The sequence below is a fragment of the Lissotriton vulgaris genome, chromosome 2_1 (genome assembly GCF_964263255.1).
Source record: "Lissotriton vulgaris chromosome 2_1, aLisVul1.2, whole genome shotgun sequence".
In the NCBI taxonomy this organism is placed as follows: Eukaryota; Metazoa; Chordata; class Amphibia; order Caudata; family Salamandridae; genus Lissotriton; species Lissotriton vulgaris.
The window spans coordinates 789,033,582-789,055,009 of NC_141687.1; the positions used below are offsets into that span (position 1 = coordinate 789,033,582).

Sequence of the window (21,428 nt, forward strand, 5' to 3'; positions counted from 1 at the left end):
TCAAGAGATCAGGGCTAGATCCAACACCGTTTTTTAGCTCACTGCACCATCCCAGCTCAGAACCTGGCTATGTGATTAGCTGATGGGTCTGTTCTCTACCACGTTTTTAAGAAGTAAAATAGGATAGATTCCTGTATAATCTCTTCAGAATGTTGAATGATGTCACTTTATAGATTACGACGGTGTACAAATTACAATGGTTCCTGAAGGAGATCATTCAAGTTCCATCTCTAAAATCGAGTGGAGAATCTTCTCCAAACTGGAAAGAAGAACGTTTACGTTAGCGAGGTTTTGCTGGAAAATGATGGGCGCTTGACACGTTTTTCGCTGTCAGGTAAAGCTGATTTTTAAGGTGGAGCGCTCTAGCAGTTTCCTCGAGCGGGAATACAATCTCCCCTCCTAAAGCGGATCAATCACGCTGCTTCTGGGAGTTCTGGTTGAATCTATCCTATTTTACTTCTTAAAAACGTGGTAGAGAACAGACCCATCAGCTAATCACATCGCACAGAAACACACCGGGGAATTGTACAGACCCTGAAACAAGACAGACATCGAACTTTAGTCTTGATAAAGGTGGAACATATTCGCTTCAGAACCACCGAAACGCGTCAACGCCAAACTCCTGTACAATTCAAGTCCTCTCCTCCCCTGTTGATATACAAATTTGTGGCCATAAAACTAGGGAGTGATGAAATTATAGTATTGAAAGTACCACTTGTACTTTACAATGCTTTACGTTTTACAACAAATTTTTGTCTGTCTGTTGCATTGTGCAGGTCACAATAGATTGTATTATTAGTTGAACTTTTAATTGTTTTTTAGCAATTGTATGATGTATAAATGTTAACTGTTTTTATTTCTGTTACTTTAATAAATTGATGTGTACTTTATGTTTAGAATTGTAGTAGTTCATGATTTTATCGTTAGTTTAAAAATGAACTCACAGACACTGCAGTGGCAGGTCTGAGACGTGGTTACAGGGCTACTCACGTGGGTGGCACAATCAGTGCTGCAGGCCCATTAGTAGCCCTGGGCACACACAGTGCACTTTACCATGTCTTACAAGTAAATCAAATATCCCAATCATGACTAAACAATCACAGTCATAATTTACACAGGGAGCACTTGCAATTTAGCACTGATCAGCAGTGTTAAAGTGCCCAGTGTTCAAAAACCAGCAAAATGGAAATGCAGCACACACTCACAAACAGGAGGCCAGAAGCAAAAAGAAAAATACACCAAGGATGCCAGGTCTAACAATCACCTCAGCACAGCACCAACTCAGCAACACTCTGCACCACCCGAACACCAGCTCTGCACCACCTGAGCACCAGAGCAGCACCATCAACTCAGTATGACTCAGCACCACCATAGCATCACTCAGCACCATCACAGCATCACTCTGCCCACCACAGCATCACTCAGCACCACCTCAGCACCAGCACAGCATCTCCTCAGCATCACTTAACACCACCAAAGCACCACCTCAGCATTAGCACAGCACCACCTCTGCATTAATACACCACCACCAGCGCAGCACCAACTCAGCACCAACACAGCACCAGTGCAGCATCACCTCAACACCAGCACAGCACCAACTCAGCATCACCAAGTACTACCTTAGCACCAGCACAGCACCACCTGAGAACCAGCAAAGCATCACTCAGCACCACCTGAGCACAAGTTCCACACAAGCACACCGCCACCTCAGCACCAGCTCACCATCCACGCAGCACCACATTAGCATCAGCACAGCACCACCTCAGCATCAGTGCAGGACCACCTCAGCATCAGTGCAGCACCACCTCAGCATCAGTGCAGCACCACCTCAGAATCAGTGCAGCGCCACCTCAGCATCAGCGCAGCACCACCTCAGTATCAGCGCACCACCAGGTGAACACCACCACTGCACCACCTTAACATCAGCACAGCACAATCTCAGCATCATCAAAGCACCACCTCTGCATCAGTGCACCACCACCAGTGCAGCCCCCCTCAGCACCAGCGCAGCCCCACCTCAGCAATATTTCAGCCCAAATGCAGCACAACTTCAGCATCAGTGCAGCTTCAGCACAGCATCATCTCAGCACAACACCAACTCAGCATCACTCAGCACCACCTGACACCAGATCAGCACCCCTTTAACATCAGCACAGCACAATCTCTTCATCAGTGCACCACAACCGGTGCAGCACCAACTTAGCATCATCGCAGCAAGACCTCAGCACCAACTCAACATCAGCAGAGCATCATCTCAGAATGAGCACAGCACCACCTCCACATCAGTGCACCAGCACAGCCCCACCTCAGCACCAGCACATCCCCACCTCAGCAGCAACTCAGAACAAGGGTAACACCATTTTCAACCTCAGAGCAGCATCTCCTCAGCATCAGTGCAGCATCGCCTCAGCACAGCACTTCCTCAGGATCATTCAGCACCACCTCATGATCAGAATAGAACCACCTGAGTACCACCGCAGCATCACCTCAGCATCATTCAGCACCACCAAAGCATCACTCAGCAGCACCACAGCATCACTCAGCACCACCACCATATCACTAAGCACAACCTCAGCATCAGCACACCACCATCTCAGCATCAGCACAGCACCACCTCATCATCAGTGCATCACCACTTGTGATGCACCATCTCAGCACCAGGGCAGCCCCATCTCAGCAGCAACTCAGCACAACTTCAGCATCGGTGCAGCACAGCACCAGCTCTGTATCACTCAGCACCACCTGAGCACCAGTGCAGCACCTCCACCTCAGCATGACTCAGCACCACCATAGCATCACTCAGCATCAGCACAGCATTACTCAACACCGCCACAGCATCACTCAGCATTAGTGCAGCATCTCTTCAATTTCACTGAACACCACCACAGCACCGCATCAGCACAGCATCATCTATGCGCTCAAGCACCACCACCTCAGCACCACCCCAGCATCACTCAGCACCTCCTCAGTCTTCCCACAGAATCTGACATCTGTTGATTCTCCCTTAGTTTCCATCTGCTGTGCGTGTTTTAATTCTGTTACTATTTCCCAACCTCAACCCTCCACTTGTTTATTTCCCCTCTACCCCGTAACACACAAACAAGCAGGAAGAAGTTGCCAGCATTGCAAGGACAAAAAACTAGAATACATTTTTTTTATGGTAATTCTTTTTTTTAATAAGGTCGTTCAATTGTACATAATGTCTTCTTGGTTAACATAACAAAAATGCTTATAACAGTTTTTTATTATAACTTTTCAACATGCTGTTCAGCAGCCGCAATGCTCTACAACATAGCTAAAGACATTGGTGAAGCTTATAGCTTTGGCTAAACACTTATAAGGTCCTGAGGTCAGACCTATTGGCTCTACCACTGCTTGTTTTTCCTTGCAGTGGATTCCATTTAGATTTTCGACTGGATATCTTTGCTTGCCTGTTTCCACTTCTATGTTTGCTGCCTTGCTTATCAACTTCTGCATACTCTTAATCTCCAACCAAGAGTTATAAGAGAGCACAGGTTTTTTTGCCATTTGAGGACTTTCCTCCTAAATGAGGCCTTCTTAAAGAGCTAATTCGACATTTCACATGTGCTATTACATACTGGAAGGCAGCCTGGATACTGCTAGAAGTTCCTTAGGCAAATCAAGAATGAAACTTGACAGAGTTCACAACATCCAGTCTTCAACACACCTTGACATCAGAGCAAAGCAGAGGACCACAACATTGAAATAATCATGTGAATTCAGCTCTCCCCAACATCCAAAAGAGACTATTGCGCACATTTTAAGCAGTGCTATGTTTTACTAGGAGTGTGCGGAATTGCAAATTTTGATCTTACACACTGCTAATCTCATAAATACTACAATTACTGCCTGTGGTAGTCACACAGTTGTCTGCATGTGAATTATTATATTTAAATCGGGAGTTTCCTATCACTTTAAAGTTGTATCTAGTAAAACGATCACTCAATAATTCCAGCATCAAAGTCGCAAGGAAAGAGGTACTAAAGTTAACTTGCCAGAAAACAGAACGTCCAACTAGAACTCAAAAGGGAATATTGCCACTTTGCATGGAAAAGCTATGTTGAGAGAGAGAAAGGAAAAATGGGAAAGTGCAAATTACAGGTAGTCTAATAATCTGGACCAAATGACACTATGTATGTGCAATAAGAAGTCTACACGACCCTATCTTTTATTTGACGAACAAAAGTGGCACAAAAATGGAATGGTACATTCGCTTTCAGATTATGCATATGAAATCAGCATATGTGATCTCAAAAGCTAACATGCCATATCAATTATTTGCTAATTTTGTCAAGTCAAATAAAATATACAAATAATAAAATGTTATCGAGGCATTTGTGATGAAAAAGGAATGAGCTGAGGAAAAAAAAGGCAATCGCATTTCTGACATTTGAGCAGTATTGCTATTTAAAGTTTTATTGCTGCATTACCTTCTTTGACATTCAAGATAAGTTCTCTGAAGCCTGGATAGTAGCTGCTCTTACTCGACTTCAAGATGGCTATTACCCTTTGGATCTCTGAATGTTGTAACTGAAAATTAGAAAAACATGATAATGTCTATACACGTTTAACGAAAATGTATGTATATAAACGAGGTGCTCATAAATGTTATACATCACTTTGTTGTTTCAGTCAATCATTTTATCAGTTCACAGGACCACAATGAACATATATGAACCACAGAAGTAGACATCTGTACCTTCTTTATCACAGGTGTTTTGCTTATGTGAAACTCTAATTAAAACTTTAATCTATGTTGAAGGGGAAACAACTGAGTAAATAGCTTTAGCATTACATATTTTTTGTTAAACTACACACAATCTTCACACCTAAACGTGCTGAGGAGCACAATGGCATTTACATCACACCGATACCCTTGGGTTTGAACGTGATTTCACAACGCAAAAACAAATAATTACATTAATTGCATGCCAAAAAGGGGTGAAGCTACCTGTAGCCATTTGGAAATGTAAGGTTTTTTACTTTATCTGGAAGGAAAAACTGATGGAACGAAGCAGAAGGTGCTTTGGTAGCTGATTCCATATCTGAGGCGCACATGCTGAAAAGGCACGACCACCAGTCCGTAACATTTGGGAACTTTTAAAAGACACTTAGCAAAGTACCTGCGACGGCTGTGTGGGCCACCTGGGAGTGATTCTGTGTGGCCCGCCAAGTGAGAATTAGTAGCTGAGGGAGTTGGCCATGGAACTTTGGGCCAGGTGTGTGTTGGTGTGGGCGGGGCTGCGGTTGTGGGCCCTCCCTGCTGCTTACCTCACCCGCTGCTCTGGTCCCCTTATGCAGTGTGGGCAGGGGCTGCCTTACAATCTCATTGAGTGCCTTGGGCATGTTCCTGTCACCCAGTTTAGGATATCTGTGGTGTGGCAGGGTCCGACGAGGGGATTGGAACTGCACTGGACACTCCTTGCTTGGATGCGGGCCCAACCCCCTTGGAGCATCCGGTGACACACTCCCACACGCCTCGAGCCTGCAGAGGGCGAGCTCACGCATGGAGTGGGAGTGGATCTGCTCATGCCCCCCGGTTCTTGCTTCCTGGGGGGTGGTGGGATCCAGGCCCAGACTGGCAATTCCGGGCACCGGGCAATCCCCCGGTAGGCTGGACGGGGTGGGGGCCGGTTTGGTGACAGGAGGCCGGTTTTGTTGCTGGGTTCGATTTGGCGGGACCGAGCAAACTAGCACAATCTGCATAAAATGCAGCTGCTGCTGCACGCACTGTCCAGGGACCGTGTACTTGATGTCATCCGATTTTATTTTAATTATTAAAATTCAGCCTGTGACCTCTGACTGGGTTGGAAGTTTCTTGAACCGTGATGCGCGGCGCGCAGTGACGTCTACTCTCGGTCTGCGCGCCACGGTATAGTCATTCACCCTTAGGGTGGAGTGCGCAAGCGCATTGGGGCTCGGCGGGTCGGTGTAATAAACTGCGCGTGGGAGAGACGACTGAAAGACAGGCTGGCAATGGCATAGATGGAGAGTGGCCTGCCTCCGTGTCTGCCGCCCAGCGCCCACAGCCCGCAGCCCACAGCCAAAGGTGAGTGACAGGCCACCCCCTCCCCTGCGTGAGTTTTATGGCTGGGTGGGGGGCGCGAGCCGCGTGATCGGGTCCGGGCCGCAATTAAAAACAAAAGCCATTAGGCGGATTCTGGGATAAATTACTTCACACTTGTATACGTAGGTCCTGGGGAGAAAACACCTCCGGCCTCGAAGCTGGGAAGAAGTGTCATCAGCCTCGGGGCAAGGAAACAAACTACCACTAGGCGCCTCTACCTCCTCATCCTGTGCTTAACACTACAATATCTAGTGGAAGTGAAAGCTCAACGGCTGTACAATAATTTGCTGGGGTTATTGTTTTATGAAATACAAATGGTAAGCACGTACTGTGTTTTGTTACATATGTGACATTTCCCAGAAATTAGCTTCTATGAGAAACTAAGACCTCGTATGAATTGCCAGTGTGATACCTGCGTCAAAAATATTTTTCGGAGGGGGGCTCACACTTATTCTATATTCCAATAATGTGTTTTATTTTCGTTCATGCATGTAGATTGCTTGGACTTTGGAAGCAACCATTTGCGTAACTTTAGCATATGCTTTCAAAATCTCATACATGCTATTGAAAAAAGGCCAATCTTTCATTTTTGGTACTTTCATCGTTTGCACGTTATCTCTCCCCTTCAATTAATTCAAATACCGTATACATTTTGTTTACTGAAAAAAACATTGTACAGAAATGTTTTAACAGTACATTTTGAATACTGCAAAGAATGAAAGGGAGCAAAGTAAAAGGGAGGAACTCCTATCTAATGAGTGAATAATTTCTTTGGTAATGATTTAATTGTTTCCATCTAGTATCTGCAGTATTGCATGTGTCAATAAGATACTGGAATTAATGTATTGGAATGAGCTCCTGATAGATTGCTAGGATAACTCTCTAGGATCTGTGCAACACGGCTTAAAAAAGCTGTTACGTGGTCAATGCTGGTCGCATCTCAGCGCTTTTTTCCCCTTGACTGTAAGCCATGTTTCAAGGCAGCTTTTTGAATGCTCGTTTACATTCTGTGAAGGGGGCACACTGCAGCGCACATTAGACCTTCTGGCAATATATAAATTGTTGTAGTGTGCCTGGGCTGCTTACTTCCTAGAGAAACGTTTACTGAAAATACATAGATCATCATAACTATGATGTAACAAAGAAGCATTTGCTTCACTAAAGCGTGGGAGGGAACATAAGTAAAGGTTGTAATCTAATTGAGTATTCACTTCGTTGTGTCTAAATGCCTTCAGTCTTATTAACTATTTCCAAAACTCATAGTAAATGTGCAGATTTTTATTATATTCTGTATGTATGTTTACTTAATGCTATACATCACCAGTAAGTCAGTTGATGATGGGCCTCGCAGTGTGCTGTACATTAATTGTGATTTCCATTTTGGTCTGTGTAACTAAATTGCAAATCTTAATGGGCTGATTTTGTCATTGCTGGTAATTATTTAGCAAACCTCAGTGACCAACATTTCATGATTCGTCAAATCTGACCGAATTGTATTGTATTGCAACATTTAAATAGCACTTACCACCCCTATGTAGGGTGCTGAAGTGCTTGCCTACATGAGTAGCATGGTACACTTTGTAGAGTGTATGGTTGGAAGGATGTCTTTATTTTGGTCCTTTGTGGGAAATGTTTCCATGTCGTGCGTGATGACCACTGAGGTGCGGTTATCGTGTTATGAGATGCATCACCTAGCAGTGTGTTTGATGAAGTGTGCGAGACAGATGCTAATTTTTAGGGTTTTCCGTATGCTGGTAGCTTCGAACAGCTCTTCAGTTCCCTTTATCGTATTTCATATAATAAAGTCTGCTCAGCTGGTTGCTGCAGTAGTTTGTCCAATCTGAGATTTGGGGCATGGTTGTGAACGGGCATGGTTGAAGTAATAGAGAAGTGGAAAGATTGGGATGGATATTTTTATTATCATACCAATTACTTGTCTTTGTGAGACGTAAATGTGACTTCCTTGAGGAGATATTGCTTTTTATCACCTAGAGTGCTGCTGAAAAGGTGTCTAATCTACAGCTATGGAGTGGAGGTTTCTTTTGGGTGAAGTTCATCTCGAGTTCTAAGAAACCCTCCTCAACCCAAATACCACTTTCACTTTTTAGATCCCACCCATTGCTTACTATTGGTTGGCTTCATTATCACACTCCTTCGCTTGCTTCCTATTCGATGGCTTGCCTTCCTCTTGTATTTGCCCTTCTCCTGGCGGCAAACTTCTTTACCATCCTTTTGATTGGCTGACTAGTATCCTTCGCACTCCTTACATTTAGGGTACTCGTTTCTTATTTTTCATTCAGCTCTTTGTGAGAGTGCATTTGGTTTCTTGCTTTCTTCCTTTGTATGTCCTCTCCCTCACTCCAAATCACTTCGCTTGTTTGTAAAAGCAATAAGTATATATGTTCTGTAGGGTATGACTAAATATGAGACTTTATATGTTGTTTTGGTTTTATTTCCTGCACACCACATATTGCATATAAGCTCATGCCTTGCATGCAAAGGCTTTTATGACACAAGTAGTAGTCGGGCTCGTTCGCTGGGCTCGCTCGCTACAAGCTGAACGGGGGCTGCTCTGCCAAAATTTGCCAGGGCTTCTTTCAGTTCCCAGTCCGGCCCTGGTGGGATCTCTGTCACTGCGCGATCTGCCTCTCTGGGGTCGGCGACCTTGGTGCACGTTCGACAACACTGACTTTGCCCGAGTCCTCTGGCCTGCAACATAGAGAAAGGTGATAATAAACAGTCCAAATTGTATTTAGAGTCTTGGCATCTCATGCGCACCGCAGAGCTGGAGCCCGGGGGGCCGTGAGCAGGGCTTTCAGGACTGTGATGAAGCCTCAGCTGCGTAAGACATAAAATCCATTTTCCTATTTATTTATTTAAAGGTTTTATATAGCGCTGGCTGGACCCAAGAGTATCAGAGCGCTTTACAGGTTTTGGTAATACAGAATTTCAATTTAACTTTAGTACATTGAGGTAATGAGACAATATTAGAACTGGAAGAAAGCAAAGTTAGTGTGTGAGGAGGGCGAGAAAGTGAAGGACAACAGTGGAGGGTGAGGGGTAAGGGGAATGCAAGTTAACGAAGGTGGGCATTACCCCAAAAATAAAGAAGGTGGGTGGAGGACGTCAAAATGAAAGAATAGAATGGGGGGGATGGGGTGACACAATAAGTAGAGGGGACCTATACTGATAAGGCAAGGGTAGGAATTATAATCCAGTGGCAATATATTAAGAACCCCAGTATTTATTGAGAAGGAGCAGCTTGAGGTTTTTTTTAAGCTGGGGTAGGAGGGGTTGCAACAAAATCTTTAGGGAGGGCATTCCAGATAGAGGGCGCATTTCCAGAGAAAGAGCGGGACTGTGTTGATTTGTTTTTTAATAAAGGAGGGACAAGGACAAGAGCGTTAGTGTTCCTCATTGTTCCAGTACAGCCCGCTTTGTGGAGTTTGTCAGAGAGGTAAAATGGGGTATTTTGATGGAGGGCTTTGTGCGGGATGCAAGCAGTCTTGTAGGTGGATCTGCCTTCAATCGGAAGCCATTTAAGGTCATTGAGAACGGGGGAGATGTGATCAAAACGCTTACAGTCAGTAATAAGCCTGGCAGCAAGGTTCAGAATGGATTTGATATGTGCTAGGTGGACTTTAGGAGTTCCAGCGAGAGTGGCATTACCATAGTCAATTTTAGACCAAACCAGTGATTGCACAACTGATTTGAAGTCATCTGCAGGAATAAAGGGTTTATTTTTTTTAAGATGGTGAAGTGCGAAGAGAGCACCTTTTGCCAAATTCTTTATGTGGGGAGTAAGACTGAGGCTCAGGTCGATTCTGATGCCGAGGGATTTGACTGAGTTAGAGACGGAGAGAGCACAGTTGAGAGCTTTGCTGTCAGAGATCCAGTGTTGAATAGGGAGCAAGTTGTTTTTAGTAGAGAATAGAATGATTTCTGTTTTTTTAGGGTTACGTTTGAGGTGGTTATGATGAAACCACAATTGAATCTTAGTCAAGGCTTCATTGAGATATAAGACATCGGCATGAGATTTGATCCTATAGTAAAGTTGGGTGTCATCAGCATAGAGGTGGTAACTGACTTTCGCTTGTTTAAGAATAAGGGTGAGGGATTCCATGAAGAGGTTGAATAGATTGGGAGAGAGAATAGTGCCCTGGGTACGCCCAAGGTGACTGGCAAAGGTTTAGAAAGGCAATCTCTGACTTTAATTTTTTGGGTTCTATGTTGGAAAAAGGAGGTCGACCACTTGAGAACAGCACCATCAAAGCCAAAACGGTCTTTGAGAATATTGAGTGATTCCTAGACTTCAAACACAGCTTAAACACCATTGAATCAAAAATAGACCTCCTCACAGATAGGTTTGATTGCCTGAAGGAAAAGATAGACCGGCACGAGGAGCGAATAGGTCAACTGTAGTGCCGCATGCCCGATACTGAAGATGATTCAGAAAAGGGGGTGGTGATGAACAGAGTGTCTGAATTAAGCAGACCACTCTTACCCAGTCCAAAGATCAGGGCTTGATCCATCACCGTTATTTAGCTCACTGCACCATCCCAGCTCAGAACCTGGCTATATGCAAATCAGTCTGTCCCTGGCCCAGTGCATCATGGGAACAGGGCAGACTAAACTACCAAGCCAATTCTTCACCAGAAAGGAGACAAGCTACCGGGGACCGGTTTCTGGCATTTCAGCCGTCGTCGGCCCGGCTTGCTTGAATCCTGATGGTGCAGTGAGCAAGGGACTCATGTCTGAGTATACCCTGCCACACCTATAGTGGCCAAAAACGATTGAGAAAAGGGGGTGGTGATGAACAGAGTGTCTGAATTAAGCAGACCACTCTTACCCAGTCCAAAGATCAGGGCTTGATCCATCACCGTTATTTAGCTCACTGCACCATCCCAGCTCAGAACCTGGCTATATGCAAATCAGTCTGTCCCTGGCCCAGTGCATCATGGGAACAGGGCAGACTAAACTACCAAGCCAATTCTTCACCAGAAAGGAGACAAGCTACCGGGGACCGGTTTCTGGCATTTCAGCCGTCGTCGGCCCGGCTTGCTTGAATCCTGATGGTGCAGTGAGCAAAGGACTCATGTCTGAGTATACCCTGCCACACCTATACTGGCCAAAAACGATTCAGAAAAGGGGGTGGTGATGAACAGAGTGTCTGAATTAGGCAGACCACTCTTACCCAGTCCAAAGATCAGGGCTTGATCCATCACCGTTATTTAGCTCACTGCACCATCCCAGCTCAGAACCTGGCTATATGCAAATCAGTCTGCTCATTGCACCATCAGGATTCAAGGAAGCCGGGCCGAAGACGGCTGTAATGCCAGAAACCGGTCCCCGGAAGCTTGTTTCCTTTCCAGTAAAAGAATTGGCTTGGTAGTTTGGTCTCCCCTGTTCCCATGATGCACTGGGCCAGGGACAGACTAATTTGCAAGTAGCCAGGTTCTGAGCTGGGATGGTGCAGTGAGCTAAAAAACGGTGATGGATCAGGCCCTGATCTGTTGACTGGGTAGGAGTGTTCTGCTTAATTCAGATACTCTGTCCATCACCACCCCCTTTTCTGAATCGTTTTGTCCACCATAAGCGTGGAAGGGTATGCTCAGATGTGAGTCCCTTGCTCACTGCACCATCAGGATTCAAGGAAGCCGGGCCGAAGACGGCTGTAATGCCAGAAACCGGTCCCCGGAAGCTTATTTCCTTTCCAGTAAAAGAATTGGCTTGGTAGTTTGGTCTCCCCTGTTCCCATGATGCACTGGGCCAGGGACAGACTAATTTGCAATTAGCCAGGTTCTGAGCTGGGATGGTGCAGTGAGCTAAAAAACGGTGATGGATCAAGCCCTGATCTGTTGACTGGGTAGGAGTTTTCTGCTTAATTCAGATACTCTGTCCATCACCACCCCCTTTTCTGAATCGATACTGAAGATGGACACTCGACTGCCGGGAAACAGCTTCTTCGGATGGGAAAAAGTTATAGACGTTATCAAAAGTAAGAATGAAGACCTCGAGGCACACTCCTGCTGTAACAACTGCACATTCTCATTCTTGGTATCCCTGAATCGATGGAGATGGACAGAATGGAGTATCATGTTGAATCTATGCTCAGGTCATTACTTGGGGATGATCATTCTCTCATGTTCATCATGGAGCGGGCGCACCATGCTTTGGGACCGCACACACCCCCTGGAGCGTCCGATAATTGCCCACCTCTTGAATTACAGGGACAGGAACACTGCACTGTCCTTTGCCATGGATTGCTGGCCCCTTCAATACCAAGCAAACACCATCTTGCTATTCCCGGACTTTGCGTTGGCAGTGAAGGCTGAGCGCTATAAATTCTTACCAGTTAAACATACTTGGTAGAAAGTTGGGACCACGGTTTCCTTGATCTAGCCAGCCAAGCTTCGGTTCATCCTAAATGGGAAATCCTATCATTTAACAGACCCCATGGCCACAGCTAAGTTTGTTTGTGGCCTGGACAACCCTGCCACCAAGTCCCCTGGTTCAGTTGTGGCTGCTTAAGCGACAATGACTAATCGCCACTTGATACTTGCACTATCCATCCTTTGCTATGGCCATGGACTGATGGGACCCCAGCTGCTGGCCCAGAATAGGTCACCTGCTGAAAGGTGAAATGACCAAACGATGAGAACCTGCTGGATTACAACAGACCATCCCCAGCGCCATGAGGAAGGCATCTGAATCATTCCAGAATGTGCCTTTACCCACGTTTCCTGGTCAACCGGCCAATAACTGGCTGGGGAGTATGCTGAGACCTCTTGATCTCCTCAGGGGATTATTCCCTCCACAGTTTTGGTTTGTGGTCTAACTTGTTGTTATAGGGAGGGGTGGCAGAATCCCACTCGATTAGGGAACTGAAGTGGGAGGTGGGTGAGACACGGGTAAGTTGTTTGTTGCCTTTTGTACTGTACTGTCCTTTCCTTTGTTAGAGGTGCAGTCTCTCGTTGCTATTGATACATTTGCTCTGTGTTGGAAATATGTCTTGAATTACAATGTTTCCCCATGATCACTAGTGACTCCTACTAAATGTTTGACCTTTAATGTACAGTGGCTAAATGATAGGCGCAAGACCCGGCCAGTGCTGGCATACCTAAAAGACATTACATTGACATTACCCTGCTAAAGGAACTGCACTTAACTGAATTGAATCAGTCCCGTTTGCGTGCAGGGATGGATTGCAGAGTTACATATAGCCCATTATTCCAACCATGTGTCGGGCGTGGCTATACTTCTCCGAAAGGAGTTGCCATGGCGCACGCGCTGGGTGCTGTGCGAAGCGCAGGGCAAGTTTGTAATTTATTGGGCACGCTGCAGAGGCACACTATGATCCTGATTTTGATATATGGCCCCAATGTGGACGCCCCTATTTTTGGCGCTGGGGTATGGAGACTGGTGTGGGGCATGGGCCCAGGTGCAGTGTAGTGGGGGTGGGATTTCAATGTGATTTTAGAAGCTCGGGCAGAGAGGTCAAGCGATACTCAATGCCTAAATATGGGGGCTGCTGCACAGCTGCATACACTCCTATCACAGATATTCGGCCATTCCAAAATGCAGCCAGTACAGAGGGCAAATGACTAAAGTCAACGCACAACACCTGGTCCAGAATAGACTACTGGGTTGTTACCAGAGATGTGGTAACCTGGACTGCTAGTGTCACGCACCTCCCCAGGATGCTTTACAATCACGTCTTTATCCTTTTCGAGATTGCCCTTCTGGAGCTTACTTCACAGACCTTGCCCTAGAGACTCTCCCTAATGTGCTCAGGGACCAGGTTTTCAGGGTAGAAATTAGAACGTCCATCATTGATTACTTCGAGCATAATGTGCACTCCGTTGACTCAGTATCCATGGCCTAGGAAGCGTTCATGATTGTGATTCATGGGGCAATGCATTGATAAATGCATTGATAAACAGGCTGGTGTGCTTCGAATGCTGCGCAGGGAGCTTGCACAAAAAGAGACAGATATTAGAGCTCTGGAACTCCCATTTTTTGCTACCAATAGTGCAGCCATGCTTGAATCCCTCAGGAACAAGCTATTGGAGTATGATTAGGCAGCGCTTAGAGAGATAGAACATCTTGGGTAGGAGGCGGTTGCTCAACGCTACGGTGAAGAGGACAAGTTGGGCAAGATTCTGGCTGGACTGCTGCACAAACCCTAGGCTAGCGATCATGTTGTGGGGCAGGTTGATGACCAACAGACTGCCCATGTGAGCGTCAAATCTATACACCGCATTGTGACTTCATTCTACTTATATGCTCCCTCTCTGCTACATGTATCTTCTGGCCTGACTGCCTACCTTGATACCTTGCAATTGCTCTGACTGGATGATGGGCAGTTTTTAAAAGAAACCTTTACGGTGGAGGACATTGTGCAGGTCATTAATAGATTCTCTGAGGATAAGGCAATAGGCCTGGATGGTTTAACAGCAGCCCTTTATAAAGAGTATGCCTCGCTCCTTAGTGCCCACCTTTTGGACACGCACAAAGAGTCCCTGTCGCGCAGCGTGCTACCACCCTTCCTCCAGGAGGCACTCATTGTTACCATTTTGAAAGTTGACAAGAACCCTCAGTGCTGCGACTCCTACAGACCACTCTCCATGATAAACATTGACAACAACATTTTGGCTAAACTAATTGCCTCCCACCTCCTCCGCTGCTACCGAATATTGTCTGCCCAGAACATTTGGCTTTGTACTCAGAAGCTAAACAGCGCATAACTCGTGGAACTTTTTTGCACTTCTCCACTCTGTTAATCCCCAGCTTAGCGTAGCAGTGGGGGTGCTTGACGCCACTAAGGCGTTTGACTCGCTTGAGTGGCCTTACCTTTTCCACCTCATGGTTCGTATTGGAGTCAACAGCAATTTCTACACCTAATTAAACTACTCTACACTCAGTCTGTTGACCTACTATGTGTCAATGGTGTGATCACTTGCCCCCCAGTCGACATTCTACTTGCAGTCGCAATTGAGCCCCTAGCAGCTCAGCTGAGGCAACATAATTCACAAAGGGGGCTTACGATCACACTTAGGAGGATTTTGATCTCCATGCATGCAGACGATGTTACCTTGTATGTTCACGGCCCCCAAACTAACATTGTTCCTATTATTCGAGAAATTATTAACTTTGGCAGACATGCTGGAATCACTATCAATTGGTCCAAATTCATCATATTTCCGCTCACTGATGCCACAAGACCTCTTGAGTCAGAGTTTCCCTTGAGGTGGGTGGAAAAACCGGTGAGATACCCGAGGGTCAGGCTTGTTCAGGACTTGGATGAACTGTGGCACGTAAATTACAAGAGGCTCAGGACATAGGTGGAGGACCGAGTGTTGGGAGGGTTACCGTGGCCAAAATGGTAGTGCTCCCGAAGTTCATGTACCTATTTATTAATCTTCTTATTCCCCTGGCGGCCCATTTCTGCAAATGTCTTAAGTCTCACCTACTCACACTGACACGGGCAGGCATGCAACCCTGGGTATCTTGGGAAGGATTGACTCATCCCTTCGAACAGGGTGGACTATGCATCTCAGACATGGACTCTAGTTATACTGTGCACAAGTTCAGTTTGCTCATTAATAGTTACATTCCACTCGATTTCAACTAAACACAGTACCTGCACATGATCACAGAGCTCCCTGCTCTCTGTCTACTGCCTTGAATCTCCCTCCAAGGTGGCCCCAAACTCCGATTGATACTGTGGCTTACACCGTCTGACTGTGGGACAACTTGCAACATTGGGTGGGACTGGACCACCTGTATGCTCTGGCAGTGACACTTGGGGGACATCCACAAATCCCCACGGGCACTGGCACTCACAGTCGCCTGCAATGACTCCAACTCTTGTCATTTTGTGATGTTTATATATGGGGACACTTAATTTCCCAGCCACATATTTGATCACTCTGTCTCTACATCTCTGGACGTGCTTACTTATCATACGTTACGTGCGGCTGGGCGCTATGCATAATTTATTTCTGGTGACTCATCCGATATCTTTCACATTGGAAATTATGTTTACTAATCCAACCCTGTGCAAACTAATCACACGCCTTTATGAAATGATGCAGGAGAGTGCCATGGTTTGTACACCCTCTGCACGACTCCCCTACTCCCTATTAGTGAGGATGCTCTGCTGACTTGAACTTCCCCTATTCCCTATTAGTGAGGAACAGTGTTGCTACTGTTGCACTCAATTCAGGGCCCTCTTCCAGAATAACAGGCTTTGGTTAATTCCTTTCAAACACCTGCATTGGGTATATCATACACCCACGCAGTTGATTAGGATAGGAATGGTAGATGACACATACAGTTTACAGTGTACTGCTCTTATTGCTAAATTTTTACAATCTGTGCGATTTTGGTCTGAGGTATTGGAAACTATTCCGCTAATTACGGATAATGCACCAGAGAGGACACCATTGGTGGATTTGCTTTAATATGTGAAGGACACATCCTCAAGTGTGCGCAAATTCACTGCTATCTTGCTACTATCGCCAAGCATAGAGTAGCCATTCATTGGGCCAGGCATCCTGTGCCTCAATCAGCTCACTGGCTGCGAGATGATGTCTATTTCCAAGAACATCAGGACACCCACTGGGGGTTGATGCCTGCATGCTCCTGACCAAAGGACATCTGGGCTTCGCTGGTAACCTATCTGCTAGCACAATGGGGCACAGCGTTGAGTGATGAACATGCTAACTCTCAGGAAGCTGCCCCTGATTCCCTCAGTATATGTCTGACAGGAGCTATGCCCCTAGTTTCTGGCGGGGGCCCTTGGCCCTTACCAAGGGAACTCTGCACAACTGTGTGTTCACATTGCACATGCCAGGGTTGTAAACCTCTTGACGTACCGTATATTGTGCCAATATGTACTGTGTTATTTGGTTGTATCAATGTGATCTGTGTTGATATCTGTATCTGTGCAGTAGTTCACTGCATGGCATTGTTCCTACTTTTTGTACTGAGTTCTGTGGTCTTTTCTTTTTGGTATGAGTTTACAATAAAAGTATAAATAAAACAAAAACTTGAACCGTTCAAAGATTATGTTAATAGTACCGATATGCTTTCTATATCCTTAACATGGAGGAGAACTTGTTCAAATATGAAAGATCTGGCATGTGCCCAGCAGCTTCTGTTAATCTGTCAATGTTTTCTAGAGACTAGTAAATCTAGTGAGCACAATGCTATCCTTTATAACATTATGTCATAGTATTGTTTGCTATTTTCCGTTTGTACTTTGTGGTTGAAGTATATGTCTACCATCTTTAATGCACCCTTAATTAGAGAGCTTGCTTGCGTTTCAGTGCACTAAAAAGAAAGTTGCAGTGCTTTTTATTAATGATCTTGATCCAATGCTTTTATTAAGGATGTTGCTAATGCAACAATATAAGGAAAAATACAGTTTTTTTTCTCAAATGCAATGAAATTTTAGTATGCCATGGAAAATACCATGAAGGCAAGTGATACAGTGTATCAAAGTACATTGCTCAACATTTATATGAATCATGTGATGCTCGTTTATTGCATGCTTTATATGTTTACTAGCAGCCCGTCTCGACGTTGTTCGGGTATGAATTGCTGCTGGCCAGTAGTATATTGTTTTGTAGGATTTCGTTTTGATAGCATTTCTTATCTGTGACAGGCCTGTGAAACGCTCCGATTCACAGTGCACTGCTGATGCACTTAAGACTGCGCGTTCAGTAGTGTGTGGAACTCGAGTTTCCCTACTTTATTTTTCCTTCCAATATTATATAGCGCGAACTCGACAACATGGCATGAGCACAATTTACATTACAGAAGAACACATTCATTTGTGGTAGGCACTGGGAGACAACGCGATTTGCCTGGAATCACAGGATGTTGAGCTAGTGCCAAGATTCGAACGGAGCTTCCCAGCTCTAAAGTTCGCAATTCTAGAACTTGTGGCGGGAGGTGTGTCTAAAAGTGTATGTCGGTGCTGGCCATCAATGAGAGAGACCTGTGCATTTTTCAAATGGGTGGTGAAAAAATAGGAGTATGTTGCTGGAGATGTAGGCCGCCGTACCACCAATGTACTTATCGGGGGAGGGTAAACGCCCATTATTCCGCAACTTTCTTTCCGCATACCTTCACTCCGCATACTTTCATTACGAAAGTACCATGACTGCGCAATGCCATTATAAAGCATTGCATTACATTTTATATGCTTTTACCACACATGCATTTACAACAAAATTCTTTGTAAATGCATGAATGGTAAAAGCATGTTTTTTAAAATGTTTGGATACAGTAAGTATGGGTATAGGGGTATAAGTTTTGGGGTACTGAGGTATATGTTTTGGGGTGTTTGGGTATTTTAAGGTTTCAGATATAGTTTTTGGTTATGGGGTACAGGGGTATTTTTAGGGTTCAGGGCTAAGTTTGGGTTTTGGGGTATAGGGGTATTTTTAGGGTTATGGGGTAGGTTTGGGTTTTGGGGTACAGGGGTATTTTTAGGGTTCAGGGCTAGGTTTGGGTTTTGGGGTACAGGGGTATTTTAGGGTTCAGCGGGTAGGTTTGGATTTTGGGGTACAGGATTATTTTTAGGGTTCAGGGCTAGGTTTGGATTTTGGGGTACAGGGGTATTTTTAGGGTTCATGGGTAGGTTTGGGTTTTGGGGTACAGGGGTATTTAAAGTGTTCAGGGCTAGGTTTGGGTTTTGGGGTACAGGGGTATTTTAGGGTTCAAGGGTAGGTTTGGGATTTGGGGTACAGTGGTATTTTTAGGGTTCAGGGCTAGGTTTGGGTTTTGGGGTACAGGGGTATTTTTAGGTTCAGGGGTAGGTTTGGGTTGTGAGGTACAGGGGTATTTATAGGGTTCAGGGCTAGGTTTGGGTTTTGGGGTACAGGGGTGTTTTTAGGGTTTAGGGATAGGTTTGGGTTTTAGGTTTTGGGGTACAGGGTACAGGGTATATTTATAGGGTTAAGAGGTGTTAGTGTTTAAGGGTGTTGGAGTATTTTAAGGAGTTAGGGTGTGTTATGATTATGGGCCGCAGGGGTATTTAAAGGGAGCAGGGTGGGATTAGCACACGATATGAGACATGGCATGAAGGGCGGAACGTACCACACGCCCCCACCGTTTGTCACGCCCCCAGCACACGCCCACAGCACAACGCAGACACGCCTACAAGGGACTACTTTGCTGGCACGGTTCTTTTACCTTTTAAATGTTTATGGTGGGCGTTTGCATAGCCTATGTCCTTCTGCTGCAACTGCCCTTTCCAACGCTGTATTGAGAGTTGTGATTGGTGCTGTGGTTTCTGAGATTACCCGCCTCAAAGGTTTGGGCTCTCTCTTTATTATATTAGTATGGGTAGGCACTGTAAACATGTACAAAGGTTAGGTTGAAAAGAGAACTCAGATTGTACCTCCTACCAGACAACTTTTGTTTCTACACGGGGAGGAAGCACACTGTCTAGCATACCAGCACAAAACTCATCCAGATGCATTGTGGTAAATGCAGTGCATGATAGCACTTACATTGAAAGTCTTTTGTATTCACCATTGTTGGTGCAGCCAACTGCTATGTATCTCTATACATGTGCTTCAGGATATTTTTCCTTCTTTAGTAGAATGTAACCCTTTTAATTTGAGGGTGCTGCCAATGCTGCTCAGTCTTCTCAAGTTTCAGTACTACTACCAGACCGCAGGTGCAACCCAATGAGCTTGTAAGCTCAAAACTCAATAAGGAGCAGTCACAAAAAGGGGGGGAGCACATTTCCTGGTAGCACACTTCTGTTTCAAATCTTCAGATGAGAAGAAGGTGTAAAGTGTGAGGGAGATTGAGATTGAAAGCAAACAAAAATATCACTTCTACTGAGGAGAATTATATTCACCTGATTGTAAATGCTGAGCAAGTTGTCCCTTTGCATGAGCCAGAAATCTAATTCGACAGAAGGTCCTGGGTGTTCTCCTTGTAAAAGCAGTTGTGCTGAATCTCGTCTGAGTACATCGGATATCTGGTGTGTCCACTGGATAACCATAGTTTCAAAAGAATATAATGCCACTCTTACATCGAAATGAGCTCTGAATGGAGAACAAAACATTGATCTCATTTGAAATGAGGCCTCAATGCAGAACAATACACAGAAGAGATATTTGGAATGTAAAGGAAAACTAGTAAGGTACAATGCCAATGATAATTAAGATTAACACAGAGGACAGAAACAAGCTTTACATAGCAGGAGGCTCATTGCATACTAAGGAATTGTTGTTTGAGTCTACAATAATTCAATAATGCTGACAATTTATTTGTGTATAACAACAGTTCACAATCTGTGCACCGCACACAGCAAGCCAGGTAATAACAGGGAAGACTGAATATTGTGCAGCCAACTGAAGCAGTGTGGAGCCTGTCACTGCTCCGCACTATCAAGTTTGGCTTTTGATAAATAGCAGGTAAAATACAATAAAACAAACCCAAAAATAATGTACAATAAAATTCCAATGACCCCAGTCACTCTCTGACCCTTCTGGATGAAATCTTACTGAAGCAGCATGGAGCCTGTCACTGCTCCTCACCTTGGCTTACTTTCAGGTTAAAACCTTTGCGCAGTCGAGGGGAAGGAAGAGGGAGTCGCAAAGTGGGGAGATACATGGGGGATGCAGCTCGACTGCAAAACACTGCCATTACTCTCTGAGGAAGACTGTTCTGAAAACAAGACTCAGGATAAATGTAATAATTTAAATTAAACCAATAATTACATTTAATCTGAGTCATGTTTCCTAAACGGTCCACCTCAGAGAGTAATGAGAAGTGTCCTCAATGTGTAATCTGTTTAAAAGACTTGACTGTAGAATGCATGCTTCCAAGTAAACTCAAGCGTCATCTTGAAAGTCTTCACCCAAACTTGCCTGGAAAGACAAGGGAATTTTTTTAGAAGAAAACTTACAGAAACCAAATTACAAAAGTCCACTCTCTCAAAAAAATCCAAAGTTAATAGTAACGCCCTCCTGTCTTCCTATAATCAGCCGGATAAATGATATTGAGGATTTGTTGTTTTGTAAAGAAATGAAAGGTGCAGCTACAAGTGAAGACTTGTTTGCGGTTGTGGACGATTTTATGGGACAGGATCAGACTGACGGGGAGAGATGTGTTGGAGTTTGTACAGATGAGGGTCATTCAATGGCAGGATGCTACCAAGGACTTCTAGCTCGCATACGGTCAAAAGCACCTAATGCAGTTTAGAGACACTGTATAATACCAAGAAAAGTACTGGCAGCAGGAAACCTCAGTGAAGAACTGCATGATATTCTAAAAATAGTCATCAAAGTGGTAAAAAAAATTCAAACAA

General features: G+C 44.9%; 1 protein-coding gene across 1 annotated transcript in view; it reads right to left on the minus strand.

Annotated features, from left to right (window-relative positions):
• LOC147731162 (dynein axonemal heavy chain 11-like) overlaps positions 1-20,633 on the minus strand; it is a 962,811-nt gene extending 942,178 nt beyond the window's left edge. The window contains exons 1-3 of the mRNA XM_086954157.1: positions 20,623-20,633; positions 19,971-20,160; positions 4,452-4,551 (exon numbers count right to left, since the gene is read on the minus strand). Of these exons, the coding sequence (XP_086810283.1) occupies positions 4,452-4,551; positions 19,971-20,160; positions 20,623-20,633 (301 nt within the window). The remainder of the gene's footprint in view (positions 1-4,451; positions 4,552-19,970; positions 20,161-20,622) is intronic.
• Between the last annotated feature and the right edge of the window lie 795 nt (positions 20,634-21,428).